Source organism: Mandrillus leucophaeus, unplaced genomic scaffold, assembly GCF_000951045.1.
Source record: "Mandrillus leucophaeus isolate KB7577 unplaced genomic scaffold, Mleu.le_1.0 Scaffold664, whole genome shotgun sequence".
Lineage (NCBI taxonomy): Eukaryota > Metazoa > Chordata > Mammalia > Primates > Cercopithecidae > Mandrillus > Mandrillus leucophaeus.
This window is the reverse complement of record NW_012107186.1, coordinates 221804-235009: the sequence shown is the minus strand read 5'-3', so window position 1 is coordinate 235009 and position 13206 is coordinate 221804. Positions and strand designations below refer to the sequence as shown.

Sequence of the window (13206 nt, the reverse complement as noted above, 5' to 3'; positions counted from 1 at the left end):
CCTAGGGCATGCTTAGTTCCTCACTTCCCTGAGCACAAATCTCCATGGCTGCTGGTTGCCTACAGAATTAAGTCAGTTAAGTCCAAAATCAGTTTGGTGTTCAGAGCCCCCATAATCTAAATTCCAGCCTATGTTCCTCTTCCTGAAGTTCACTTCAGACAAGCTCAACTCCTCATTTCTCCCTGTATTCCCCTCTCTTGGTCCTCTAGATACTCACATCTCCATGGAGAGTGCCTTTTCCACACCTGTCCACAGTCCACATCTCACCCAGTTATTTTTTTCCTTAAGATTCCCCAAACCCTCTTGCAACTGAGTTCCACTACAAGTCTGCCCTTTTGTGGCCAGCTCCATTGTACCTTAGTACTTCTCTAAATGCCAATCATCCCATCAGACCAAGCATCCCTGTTCCTCCTTTTCCTGTTCCGGAGCACCTAGCCTTGTATGTTACAGGTGTTGTGTACGTGTTGAACGAGTGAAGCAGAATTCCAAATGATTTTAAAATGTGAACATGAATAAACAGTGGGATACAGCATCTATATCAAAACCATTCCACTCTGATTTTGGAAAAACCGTGAAAAATATATCTGAATTTATTAAGTAGAGTATAAAACAGGGTTGTGGCAACAGTAAAAACTAACATGGATTGCTATAAATATGCTAAAGCCTAGTTGTTCAAATGATACAATTCTTTCATGCTACTCTAAAGTTTATAAAGAAAAAGGATTTACACTTTACACTGTACACAAAAGGAATACCTTCCGAGAGCCGGGGAGTGGGTAAAGGGGAAGGAGACTTGATGTCAAGGGTGCTTTTGAGGAACATGACGGGCTGGCCAGCCTGCCCCAACGTTGAGGCCCTGCTGGGCTCATGTGACTATAAATATACTGTCTGTTTCTAATGCAATCTGTCTTTCCTGAAAGATCTTGTTATGTTTTACTATTGAGACATACTTTTATCTTTGTGGTCCTGTTTCCAAAGCTGCTCACGGTGACAGGTCAGGAGGTTGAGCTTTAGCCGAAAACAGGGTGGCATGGCCACTTTCTGCCCTGGGAGGAGGCATTCCTGGAGAGGCTAGTGTGCATTCATGTCTTCCCATCTGACAGAGCATCCTGCAATCAGACCAACTCCTGAAAACTTCCAAAATGGGAAGTATCTGGGAAAATGCGCTCTTCCCTCTCCTATAGGGTCTCCTCCCGCTCCTGCGGTGTGGTGGGTCTGGAGATGTCTGTATAGAGAAGCACTCTGCCTTTGCAGTGTCTTCTGAAGAGGAAGAGGCGGGGTCTCATTTGCTTTTGAGGAGTCGGTTGTTCCTGGTCATGGTTGCATGTTGTCTTGAATCCAGTCTAGGTAGTTGGTGACCTTGGTGTACACACCTGGGACATCCTTCTGTCCACAGCCCAGGCCCCAGCTGATGATGCCCACCAAAGTCATGCGGCCACCATTCAGACACACCAGGGGGCCTCCCGAATCACCCTGCAAAGGAGATAGCAGGTTTAGTGTTTGCAAAAAAAAGCAGACTATCTGGAGAAAGTATGTGCAGCATGAACATTGTATTCTTCAAAATACAGCAAGCCCTTCAATAATATTCCATTCAATGTCATTTCATTATAACATTGACAAGAAAAAAAAAAAAATCAGTTCCTGTCTGGGGACACTGTCTGCCTGGGTTTTGTCCGGGTATCCTGGTTTCCTTCCACATCCCAAAGCTTGCACGTTAGGCCGACTGAGGATGTGTCTACATGGGCCCAGTCTGAGTGAGTGTGGGTGTCAGTGGCTCTGCAATAGGTTGGTAGCATCTGTCCAGGGCTGGTCCTGCCTGGTACCCTGAGCTGCCAGGTGGCTCTGGCCACCGCCACCTGAGACCCTGAATTCAAATAAGCAGGTTGGAAAATGAATGAATGAATACAAAGTGTTATAAAGTAAAAATCTGTCTGGTCTATGATAAGTACACGAATGAATGATGATAAACTGTGAGGTGTGGAGGCAGTCAGGGAGCCTGCCCTATTTGTGATTGTTTTTGAACTTCATGGTAGTAAGGTGTTCCTTACCATTTTTGCTTTGCAAACATTTATTCCCTGAATTAACCCACCACTATTTCGACTGCCATCACTCACTTATTCTCCAAAAATTGGGTGAATAAATACCATTGTTTTTATTAACTTTTCTTAAATGTTGTATTTATGTCAATATTGAATGTTAGAAGTGTTTTGGGTCTTTAGAAGTTTGCTGATATTTTTATGACTAGAAATATTGCCACAAGAACTTCACTCTTTTTATCTTTTTTTTTTTTTTTTGAGATGGAGTCTCACTCTGTCACCCACCCAGGCTAGGGTGCAGTGGCGCAATCTCAGCTCATTGTGGCCTCCGCCTCCGGGGTTCAAGCAATTCTCGTGCTTATGGGCATGCACCACCACACCTGGCTAATTTTTGTGTTTTTAGTGGAGACAGGGTTTCACCATGTTGGTCAGGCTGGACTCCTTGGTCAGGTGATCTGCCTGCCTCAGCCTCTCAAAGTGCTGGGATTATAGGGATGAGTCACCGCACCTGACCAACTCTTATTTATATCGATTAGCTGATGGTAAAATTGGTTTTGGAATTAGCTGATGGTAAAATTGGTTTTGTTATACGTCATTTCACTTACAGTTGCAGTTTCTAAGAACCTGTTTTTTCCTGGCATGCTGTTAAGTGGAGACTTACTGAAGAGTGGGAAAATTGTATCTCAGTTATCTTGGTCCTCTGGAGGATTAGGCTGTATCTATTCTGGTAAAGTAGAGTTAATTACTCAAACGTTTCAGGCCTCAAAAACCCTGGCTTGGCTCCACCACCTACTAGCTGAGTGGCCTTAGACTAACCACGGTTTTCTTATCGGTACCATAGAGATAATATTAATACTAACCATAGGGTGGTTATGGCATTCAGTAGAAAAATGCGTGAAAAGCAATGGAAGACATCTAGTAAAAGTCTTGGTAATTGTTAGCTGTTCTTATATTAAAATGATTTGGTTTTGCTTTTAAGCATGCAGATAGATAATGGTTTCACTTTGGTACAACCTTTTTGTTTTTGGAGTGTAAACTGGGTGGTACAGCTGAGGTTTCTGAAGTAACCATTCAAAAAGAAACTAAGTACTGTCAGGGAATCAGAGGGGAAACCGCTGATATGACTGCCTTGCAAAAACAAAGCCCACACATCCTTCAGTGCCAGAGCCTGGCCTCACTTCTCTTTGTATCTCTTCTACTCCCAGCCCCTAAAGAAGAGCTTGGCACACTGCAGACACTGAAATGTCTCAGGAAGATCAATTCCTTGGCTATGTGTAGGTCTTAATACCAGCAGACTGGCCTGTCCTCCCGCACCCCCGTATCTGGCTAATCATGAAATATAAGTACTAATTCTGATAAGGATGCCCACGCAAAGGACTCCAAATAGTGTGCTTTCCCAGAGTATTAGGGCTGAATGTGAGTTTTGAAAACTTCTTTCTCACATCATCTAGATCCTGCTTCCCAATAAGTTGCCTTTCTACCTTCTCCTTCTACAAAGCAGACTCCAATTCTCTAGCACCAACAGAGGCAAACACTTTCTTTTTTTTTTTTTTTTTTTGAGACCGAGTTTCGCTCTTGTTGCCTAGGCTGGAGTGCAATGGCGCAATCTCGGCTCACTGCAACCTCTGCCTCCTGGATTCAAGCGATTCTCCTGCCTCAGCCTCTCGAGTAGCTGGGAATACAGGCATGTGCCACCACGCCAGGCTAATTTTGTATTTTTATTAGAGATGGGGTTTCTCCATGTTGGTCAGGCTGGTCTCGAACTCCTGACCTCAGGTGATCCGCCCGCCTTAGCCTCCCAAAGTGCTGGGATTACAGGCGTGAGCCACCACACCAGGCCGTGGCAAACATTTCTTAATTGTGTGGCTCTCTCCATCACTTCAACAGTCAATCAATTGCCTGGGCTGAAAGGAAATCCTGTACAGGTGGAGTTTCTTGTGCAGATCCTGGGGAAATTTCCTGCAGTTTAAAGTTCTTAGGTTTAGGGGACTTTGATCTTCCTCCAGTTGCTTTATTCTCTGAGGCCCTCATCTGGAATCCCCAGGGATATCGCTAAGAGGAAATCACTCTGGTGATAACTTTTTTTTTCCTTGGTGAAGAACCTGTTGTCCCAGGGGCATTTTCCCCTGGGTTGTGCCCAGCATGGGCGCGCCACTCCTGTTTACCTGGCAGGCGTCGTGCAGGTTTGCCTGGGGCCCGCCGCTCCGAGTGTCTCCAGCACACAGCATGTTGTCGGTGACCGTTCTGTTAAGTAAGTGTTGTGATGTGCAGCGGCTGGATGGGTACAGTCTGACATGAGCCTCCTTCAGCCGCTCCGAATAGAAAGGAGACACTGAAAGGGGAGAACCGTCATATGGTTTTAGGGAAAGTTATTTATAAACCTTTTAGAAAGGGAAAGCCAAATTTTCCAATAGCTAACATTGATCTAGATTCAACATATATTAGGTCGAATCCTATGACACTGCTGGTATTTTATCGTTTTGACCCACAAAAACAACAGGATTCCGGGACTGAACCCCCAGCCTCTCCCTAGTGGCACTGCTGATGCTTCGGACCAGGCAGGTCCCTGTTGTGGGGGACGGGGACAGTCCTGAGCCCTGCAGTGTGCAGCGTCCCTGGCTGCACTCACTGAAGGCTGGTGTTAACCCTCACCCTGAACTGTAACAACCAAAAATGTCTCCAGACCTCGCCAAACGTTTCCTGGGGGACAAAATCACCCCAGCTGACAACCATTTGTTCAATGGTATCTCATTTAACCCTCCTAATCTAATTAGGGAGATAGTTCTGTCTCCACTTTACCAATGAGGAAACTGAGGCTGGGAACAGTTCAAAATAAAAGTCCATGTCCACGGTCACATAGTTCAGCAAGTGGGATTTGAAATCGGGTCTATGCAACTCCAGCTTCCCAGAACCCACACGCTTAGCTACTGTACTCCACTTCCTACTCAGAACCTTCCCAACACCTGCAGCACTTTGGGGTCTTCATACTGTTGTGTTCTTTCCTGGCCTGCAGTGTCCCTGTGAGGCAGGGACAGCAGAGACAGACCCCCACTTCACAGGGAGACAGGGAACTGGCGTCAGTGCCTGACCTGGGCTGGAACCTCACTCTCCTGACCCCATTTTCCTCTGGTGGACCGCAGCTTCCCCTGCTGTCCTGCAGACAGGATGGGGCCGAGACATCCTTCCACTTACAGGCCTCATGCTTGCCGTAGCCGGAGAGCTCACACTCAGTCCAGTCCGGCAGCTGCAGGTCCGCCGGGGGGAGGCACACAGTGCGGACCACGCTGCTCTCCTGTGCACAGTGGGACGAATCTGATTTCAGCTGCAGTAGCGCTGGGAGAGAGAAAGGAGGAGTGAGCGGGTGTGAGGGCCACGTCCCTGGGAGGGGAGGAACACGCAGGAGGGACAGGGGCTGGAGGAGGAGGCCCGTGTGTGTAAACACAGGCGAGTGCATGTGGGTGTGTTGTGTGATCTGAGTGTGAACTGGAGCCGGGAATGACGAGCTCTTGGAGCCGGAAATGACGAGCTCTTACCAATGTCATTGTCGTAAGTGTCATCATCGAATTCCTTATGGACAATGTATTTTTCTACTTCAAACTTCTGCTCTTCCTCACCAGGGACCACCCGGTATGTTCTGCCCAAGATCACCGTCAGGTGGTGGAGTGGAAACCTGGTGGAGAAACAGCCTTAGAATGCTATTTTTGCTGTGGGATTTCCCCTAAAGGGCTTGGTTTCTAGGCCTTAGAGGGTGGAAAAACCAGCTAGGTTTCCGAGCCCCTACCTCTCCTGGAAGCAGTGGGCGGCGGAGAGAATCCAGCAGGAGCTGATGAGTATGCCCCCGCACAGGAACCGCTCTCCCGGCGACCTCCTGTGCTTGGCAAAGATGGCAGCCTGCCAGGGGTGGGAGGCGATGTCGGCGAAGAGCCCTCCTTTGATGCGAAACTGAGGCTGGCTGTACTGTCTCAGGCCGCAGGTGGCTTCGGAGGAAAGGATGAGGAAGCTGTCAGACCCACAGGCCTCCTGCATGTGTGTAGGTAGAGGGAGGGGGCCATCTGCGTGGCTGTAAAACCACAACTTTCACTTGGTGGGATCAGCATGCCAAGTGTTGTCCATACATTCTCTTTAGTTCTCACAGCAATGAGTTTCAGGAGGCGGAGACTCCTTTTTTTTGCCCAAGGTTGCAGTGGCACCCGGATTAGTTCCCAAGTATGTTTGACTCCAAAATTGGGGATCTGCCATCCTTCATTTCTTCTAATGTTTTCCTACAGCCATTTCCTGGCTTAAGAAATAAAGGATTGCAGCTTCCTTCTGAGGAATGTCTGCTCACTTCTTTTCCATCTGCCCAACCTTACCCATGCTTCAAGGCCCATGTGCAATCCTGCCTCCTCGCAAAGCTTTCCTGACGTCCCTGCCCGCTCAGCTCTGAGGAGCTTAGGGGCATGGACCACTGCGGACTCACACTAATGCCCTTGGGTGTGAGTTAGCTGGTGGTCTGTGTCTCATCGTCCCAATTAGACTTATGTTCCTTGGGGAACATGGTTGATCTGTGTGTTCACAGGAGCTGATTAATAACCTACTCACCAGCCATTTCCAAACTAAAGTTTCATTTTGTAGCAATATGCACCAACTTGAATCTCCTATCTCTCACCCACGTCGTGAGCCAGCTCCCCTGTGTGAACTAGGTCAGCAGGAAACGCGGGAGAGCTCACAGTGGAAGTACATGCCTTGGGGTCAGAGGGCATGAGGGCAGGCCCTGGCTTTACCTCCCGGCGCCCAGCAAGCTTGGGAGGCCACCTGGGGTCTGGGAGACTGCTTCCTACTCAGTGAACTGGAGGTGGGAAGACCACCTCCACCACGCTATTGGATGAATGTGGTGAAGGCACTTTCTTATCTAAGGAGCCATGCATGCGAGGCCTCCTCCTCATTCCCCATTACTCTCAGCATCACCAATAGAGGCGTCTAGAGAGAGTGGGGTAGAGCCTACTGACTTCTCAGAGAGGTTGCTGTGTTCTTTTCTTTCTTCTCGCCACTCCCCACCACCCCCATGCATGGGACATGGACACCTGTCCACCCACCATGGTTTCAGTCATGGAAGCCCCCTCCCCACCCAGCCTGGAAGTCTGGTAGGCACACAATCTGCACCGGACAGCCATGGAGGCCTAGAAAGTGACGAGGAGATGGTGAAGAAGGGAAACCAGGTGCAGGGAGGTGGGCGGGGCCCAGTCCTTACAGCAGGAGGGCACATCACAGTACTCCCATGTCAGCCTGCGGTTCTTCAGCACGTGGCACCAGGGCTTGGCGTCCCCATCAGGATTCCTAAATGATAAGGGAGTTTAACGTTTCCTTTTTATCTTCTTATTTTTTAATTTTTACAGAGATGGGGTCTTGCCATGTTGCCCAGGTTGGTCTTGAACTCGTGGGCTCAAGTGATCCTCCTGCCTCAACCTCCCAAAGTGCTGGGATTACAGGCGTACACCACCAGACCAGGTCAGGAGTTTAAGGTTTTCAATCCCATTTTCAGTCACATCACAGGCCATGTAAGAGTAGGAGACTCAGTAAACCGATGAAAACCACTGAGTTGGGAGGGAGGACGCTGAGTTCATCTTGACTTTGTGGCACACCCCCACCCTAGGAGAACTTCTCTTTAACTTTGTTATGCAATCAGTAATGCAGTGTTCTAATCTCATAGGGTTGTTGGGCAGAACTGTGTGAGCTGTCCTGTTATGGAACTCTTACAAATTGTTGGAATAAAGATGTCATGAGAACAACTGAGGACTAAATGGTTACAAGCCAGGACTCTTTACTTGGGATTTGGGTTGGAAAACTGGCAGACCTTCCTTTTCACAATAAGTGTTATTCTAGCAAGTGAAGAGGTTGGACTAGACAGTATCGATGGGTGTTTCCCACATACTGGGTCTGTCATGTAACTTGAGGCATTGAATCTTCCCCCATCTCACACCCTAATCCCACGTTCTACCAAAACCTGAACCCCCCCCGCCCCTGTGCTACCTACCGGCAGTAATTATGTTTGCCCAGGCCCAGTGCCTGGGCATTGGGGTTCTGTGCTGTGTAAACCTTGCCTATCAGGATCATGGAATTCCACGGGAGGCAGGAGGCACCCGATGCGGTGAGGCTGTGGGTGCCACGGTAGGCTAACCCATTCCCAAAGTAGCAGTCACTGTTTCCTAGAAGAAAAGAATTCTCAAACTGAAACAAAAACAAATTCTGAAGCATGCAAGTCGGGGCTGGGGCTTGAAGAAGAGCTGCCGGCCAGGGAAGCTGGAGGCCACTAGCCCGGCACTGAGAAGAGTGTAACACCTCACACTTCCCCTTTTGTTGCCCAGGCTGGAGTGTAATGTGCGATCTCAGCTCACTGCAACTGCCACCTCCTGGGTTCAAGCGATTCTCCTAACTCAGCCTCCCAAGTAGGTGGGGTTACAGGCATGCGCCACCATGCTAGGCTAATTTTGTATTTTTAGTTGAGATGGGGTTTCACCATGTTGGTCAGGCTGGTCTTGAACTCCTGACCTCAGGTGATCCGCCTGCCTCAGCCTCCCAAAGTGTTAGGATTACAGGTGTGAGCCACCGCGCCCGGCCTGAGCCTTTTTCCCCTTCTTTGAGTCCTTTTACTTAGAGATGGCAGGGGGGTTTCATCTCCACCGGAAGTGGCTCCCTAGATTGCTGTGTTGAGAGAGAGACTGGGGGCATCTTCAGGTTCAGCAGGAAGGCTGCTGCGTTCCATGAGTGGGGACTGTTTCTGGAGCTGCTTTGAAAGCTGGTAGGGGTTTCCTTGTGTACACTTAACAGGCTGCGGTGAACCAAGGTGCTTCAGTAGGGCTGGGGTGGGAGTTATTTCTCAGACTGTGTCTGCCAGTGTCCTGAGGATCTGATGATGGGCTTGGGAAGGAGGAGGGGATGAGCCGTAGAGTGCTGCCTGTTTTCATCTATTTCCCCCATTTTTCCATTTTTTTCTCCCCACCTGAAACTGACAAAGCGTACTTCTATACATAAATACCATAAATGGAAGGGATTTTCAAGATTATCTAGATCTGCAAGTCCTCATTTAGACCAGATCATGGGGGATGGGGAGGATGCTTTAGAGTCACCATAAAGTCTTCAGAGTCACAGGCATCACCTGTGGACCTGGGTGCTGAATGCACATAGCTGATGCGTGTTTATATATATCATGTACAAATTTAATATATGTGTGTTTTATATATATATATATATATATATACACACACACACATTTATGTATTTATTTTGAGACAGGATCCCACTGTCACCCAGGCTGGAGTGCAGTGGCACAATCATTGCTCACCACGGCCTCAATCTCCCGGGCTCAAGCGATCCTCCCACCTCAGGCTCCCAAGCAGCTGGGACCATCGGCATGTGCCACCACACCTTACTAATTTTTGTATTTTTTGTAGAGATGGAGTCTCACTTTGTTGCCCAGGCTGGTCTCAAACTCCTGGGCTCAAGCAGTTCTCCCGCCTCAGCCTCCCAAAGTGCTGGGATTATAGACATGAGCCACTGTGCCTGCCCTAAAAATATTTAGAACTTAAAAAAATATCTTTCATAGTGCTGTGATAAATAATGTAATGATTTGTAAAAGCACCACTGAATTCATAGTACCTTTCTGTAACTTAGGATTTTTTTCTTTCCTTTTTTTTTATTTGAAACAGTTTTTTTATTCCATCGCCCAGGTTGGAGTGCAGTGACATCCTCTTGGCTCACTGAAACCTCCACCTCCCAGGTTCAAGCAATTCTCCTGCCTCAGCCTCCTGAGTAGCTGGGACTACAGGTGCCTGCCATCACACCCAGCTAATTTTTGTATTTTTAGTAGACACACAGTTTCATCATGTTGGCCAGGCTGGTCTCAAACTCCTGACCTCAGGTTATCCACCCGCCTCAGCCTTCCAAAGTGCTGGGATTACAGGCATAAGCCACTGTGCCTGGCCTTGTAACTTAATATTTTCTTTGTTCAATTTTGGAAGTTTGTTTTTTTGTTTGTTTGTTTGTTTGTTTTTGCATTAACAGGTTTGAGAGGGAGCAAAAGAGAGAGAAAGGCCCATTCACCCATTAATCAAAAAAGGGAGAATCTTCATTCATTCTCAAAAGGACTGAAAACCACTGATTCAGCCCCATCCTCTCCTCCATAGTGGAGGAAACTGAGGGTCAGAGTGTGAGGAGATCAGCTCCAGGTCAGACAAATAGCCAGTCAGAGGCCAAGCCCAGGCACAGACCTAAGTCCTGTCTTTCTTCCCTCTGCAACCAAAATGACTCACTCCTGGCCTCCCCTTTCTCCCCTCAGGTGCAGGAGGGCTGTCGGCCTGTCCTCCCAGACTCTCCTCCCCCAGGGACACTCAGGGAAAGGCGGGATGGTTGCCACTTACCCTCAGAGCAGGCGGGGGTGCTGCAGAACTCTGAACTGTACTTCCCCGCCTTAAAGACGTAGCACCAGGGCTTTGAGTCTCGGTCTGGGTTTCTGAAAAATCAGCCAAGGGAAGGGCCAGGGTAGGTCAAAGGTGAAGCCTCTCCTCTAGGACCCAAGGTTTGGTATCCTTTTCTGGAGGAATGGGGAGTGCTTTTTTTTTTTTTTTTTTTTTTTGAGACAGAGTCTCGCTCTTTCTCCCAGGCTGGAGTGCAGCGCGCATCTCTGCTCACCGCAACCTCTGCTTCCTGGGTTTGGGCATTTCTCCAGCCTCAGCTTCCTGAGTAGCTGGGATTACAGGCGCCCACCACTATGCCTGGCTAATTTTTATATTGTTAGTAGAGACGAGGTTTCACCGTGTTGGCCAGGCTGGTCTTGAACTCCTAACCTCAGGCGATCCACCTGCCTCAGCCTCCCAAAGTGCTGGGATTACAGGCACGAGCCACTGCGCCCAGCCAGGAGTGCATTTTTGGTTATACACTGGTAGTTGTATCATGTTAGGCAGGAGTATGATTTCGTTCCTGTGTTTACTTGGCGGTGAAGTATGGTTTAAGGAGTTGCATGTGGGTGCCAAGTTGACAAGGCGTGGACTGGAATAGTCTTATGTGTCACTTGGCCAGGCTGTGGCACCCAGTCAGTTAATCAAACATTCCTCTAGGAGTTGTGAAAGTGTTTCATAGATGTGGTTAATACCTACAGCCGGCTGACTTTAGAAAAGGAAATTATCCTAGATAATGTAGTTGGGCTTCATCCAATTACTTAAAGGCCTTAAGAGCAAATATGAGGTTTCCTGAATAAGAAATTCTGCCTTAAGACAGCAGCCTCAGCTCCTGCCTGCATTTCCAGCCTGGCTTACCTACATGTTTCAGACTTGCCAGCCCCCATGATCCTGTCAGCCAGTTCCTTAACATAAATGTCTCTCTATCTGGTGTGAAAGGAAAACAAATCTGGGGACCCCAGGGTCAGTGAGCCAAGGGAAATGTCAAGCCAGGAACTATGGCTAACCTGCCTCTCATTTTATTCCTCAATAAGGTAGTTGCAAAGGTTTTTTTTGTTTTTTTGTTTTAAATTCCCTACAAGGAAATTCCTTGTGGGCCTGAAGATCTTTATCCTAAAACAGTTCTGTTGACTTTCACCTTGGCATTGTCAATGGATAGCTGATCTTCCCAGGTGCAGGATAGAAAGTCATCCCTCTGCTTACCTGAGACAAATGCATATTTGATTGCTTCCTCTGCCCTGTTGTTTATGTAAAAATGCAGATCAACTGAGCCAGACTCAATTGTGTGTTCAGTGAAAAACTGATCAAGGACTCAGAATACAGCCTTTTGTCTCTTACCTACCTATGGCCTGGAAGCCCTTGCTTTAAGTTATCCCACCTTTCCAGACCAAACGGATGTACACCTCACACATGCTGATTGATGTCTCATGACTCCCTAAAATGTCTAAAGGCAAGCTGTGCCCTGACCACCTTGGGCACATGTCCTCAGGACCTCCTGAGGCTGTGTCACAGGGGTGTCCTTAACCTTGGCAAAATCAACTTTCTAAATTGATTGAGACCTGTCTCAGATACTTTGGGTTCACACACACTCTCCTCTCTTTCTCTCTCTCCTATCTCTCTATCATCTATCTGTCTGTCATCTATCTATCTATCATCTATCATCTTACATCTACTATCTATCATCTATGTGTCTATCATCTATCTAATCTATCATCTATCAATCATCTATTATCTATCAATGTATCACCTATCATCTGTCTATCATCTATCATCTATCCATCTATCATCTATTTATCATCTGTCCATCCATCCATCTATCCATCCATCCATCCATCCATCCATCCATCCATCTATCCATCCATCCATCCATCCATCCATCCATCTATCCATCCATCCATCCATCCATCCATCCATCCATCCATCCATCCATCGATCAATCTATCCTATATTGGTTACGTTTCTTGGGAGAACCCTGACAGATCTGACAGAATCTTTCCCCAGCCATAGCAGCTTCTTACGGGGGGAAACCCTCCTGGGGGATGTGCCCTCACCTGCAGTAGTTGTGGTTCCCCAAGCCCAGCCTGATGGCGTCAGGCCTCCGCCCGCTGTAGGGCTTCTGGGCCAGTGCGCTGCTGTTCCAGTTGGTGCACTCGGCGCCGCTCTCTGCTGTGCTCCATGTGCCTCTGTAGCTGATGCCCTGGTCCTCGTAGCACGTGGCCCTGGTATCTGATGGAAAGCAGGGCACGGATGCCTCACATGGGAATCCCCTTTCATTTAGCCCTCAGGAGGCTCCCCTCTCTGCCCTGTCATCCCCCAGGCCTGACGCAGGCTGGCTGGGAAGCCATAGGCTGGGCGGTGAGGGTGCCAGCCTGGATCCAGGTTCACACCTGGGCTCTGCCTGCTGCCTGGCACTGTGCTTCCCGACCCATGGCAGAAGCGCCTGTGCTGTCCCTGGCCCCCACCCTTGGCCCTGCCATCCGCACCCTACCTTTCCTTCCTGTGGGGGAGAACTGGGGAGGTGGGATTTCAGCTCCTCTCACATGCTCCCACCTACTCACCTATTTCACAGTGCTTCCCAGCAAATCCTTCAGGGCACTGGCACACGAAATCTGAGAAGTACAGGGCCTGCTGGCAGGTGCCGCCATTGAAACACCTTGGCTCGCTGCAACCTGTTGAGTATGAACAAGGAAGCCCCTAATGACAGCCTCCCTCTGTGTGCTCGCGCCATGGTTCCAGGA

The 13206-nt window shown here is 48.5% G+C and overlaps 1 protein-coding gene across 4 annotated transcripts in view; it reads right to left on the bottom strand.

Annotated features, from left to right (window-relative positions):
• Positions 1–558: 558 nt before the first annotated feature.
• PLAT (plasminogen activator, tissue) overlaps positions 559–13206 on the bottom strand; it is a 49568-nt gene continuing 36920 nt past the window's right edge. For 3 of the 4 annotated variants that reach the window (XM_012001558.1, XM_012001557.1, XM_012001559.1), the window contains 8 exons: positions 10433–10524; positions 8050–8221; positions 7267–7352; positions 5818–6013; positions 5570–5706; positions 5229–5369; positions 4202–4368; positions 559–1473 (listed from right to left, as the gene is read on the bottom strand). In XM_012001558.1, coding sequence (XP_011856948.1) covers positions 1315–1473; positions 4202–4368; positions 5229–5369; positions 5570–5706; positions 5818–6013; positions 7267–7352; positions 8050–8221; positions 10433–10524 — 1150 coding nt within the window. In that variant the 3' untranslated portion in view covers positions 559–1314. The remainder of the gene's footprint in view (positions 1474–4201; positions 4369–5228; positions 5370–5569; positions 5707–5817; positions 6014–7266; positions 7353–8049; positions 8222–10432; positions 10525–13206) is intronic. The other variant, XM_012001560.1, reaches the window with a different exon arrangement.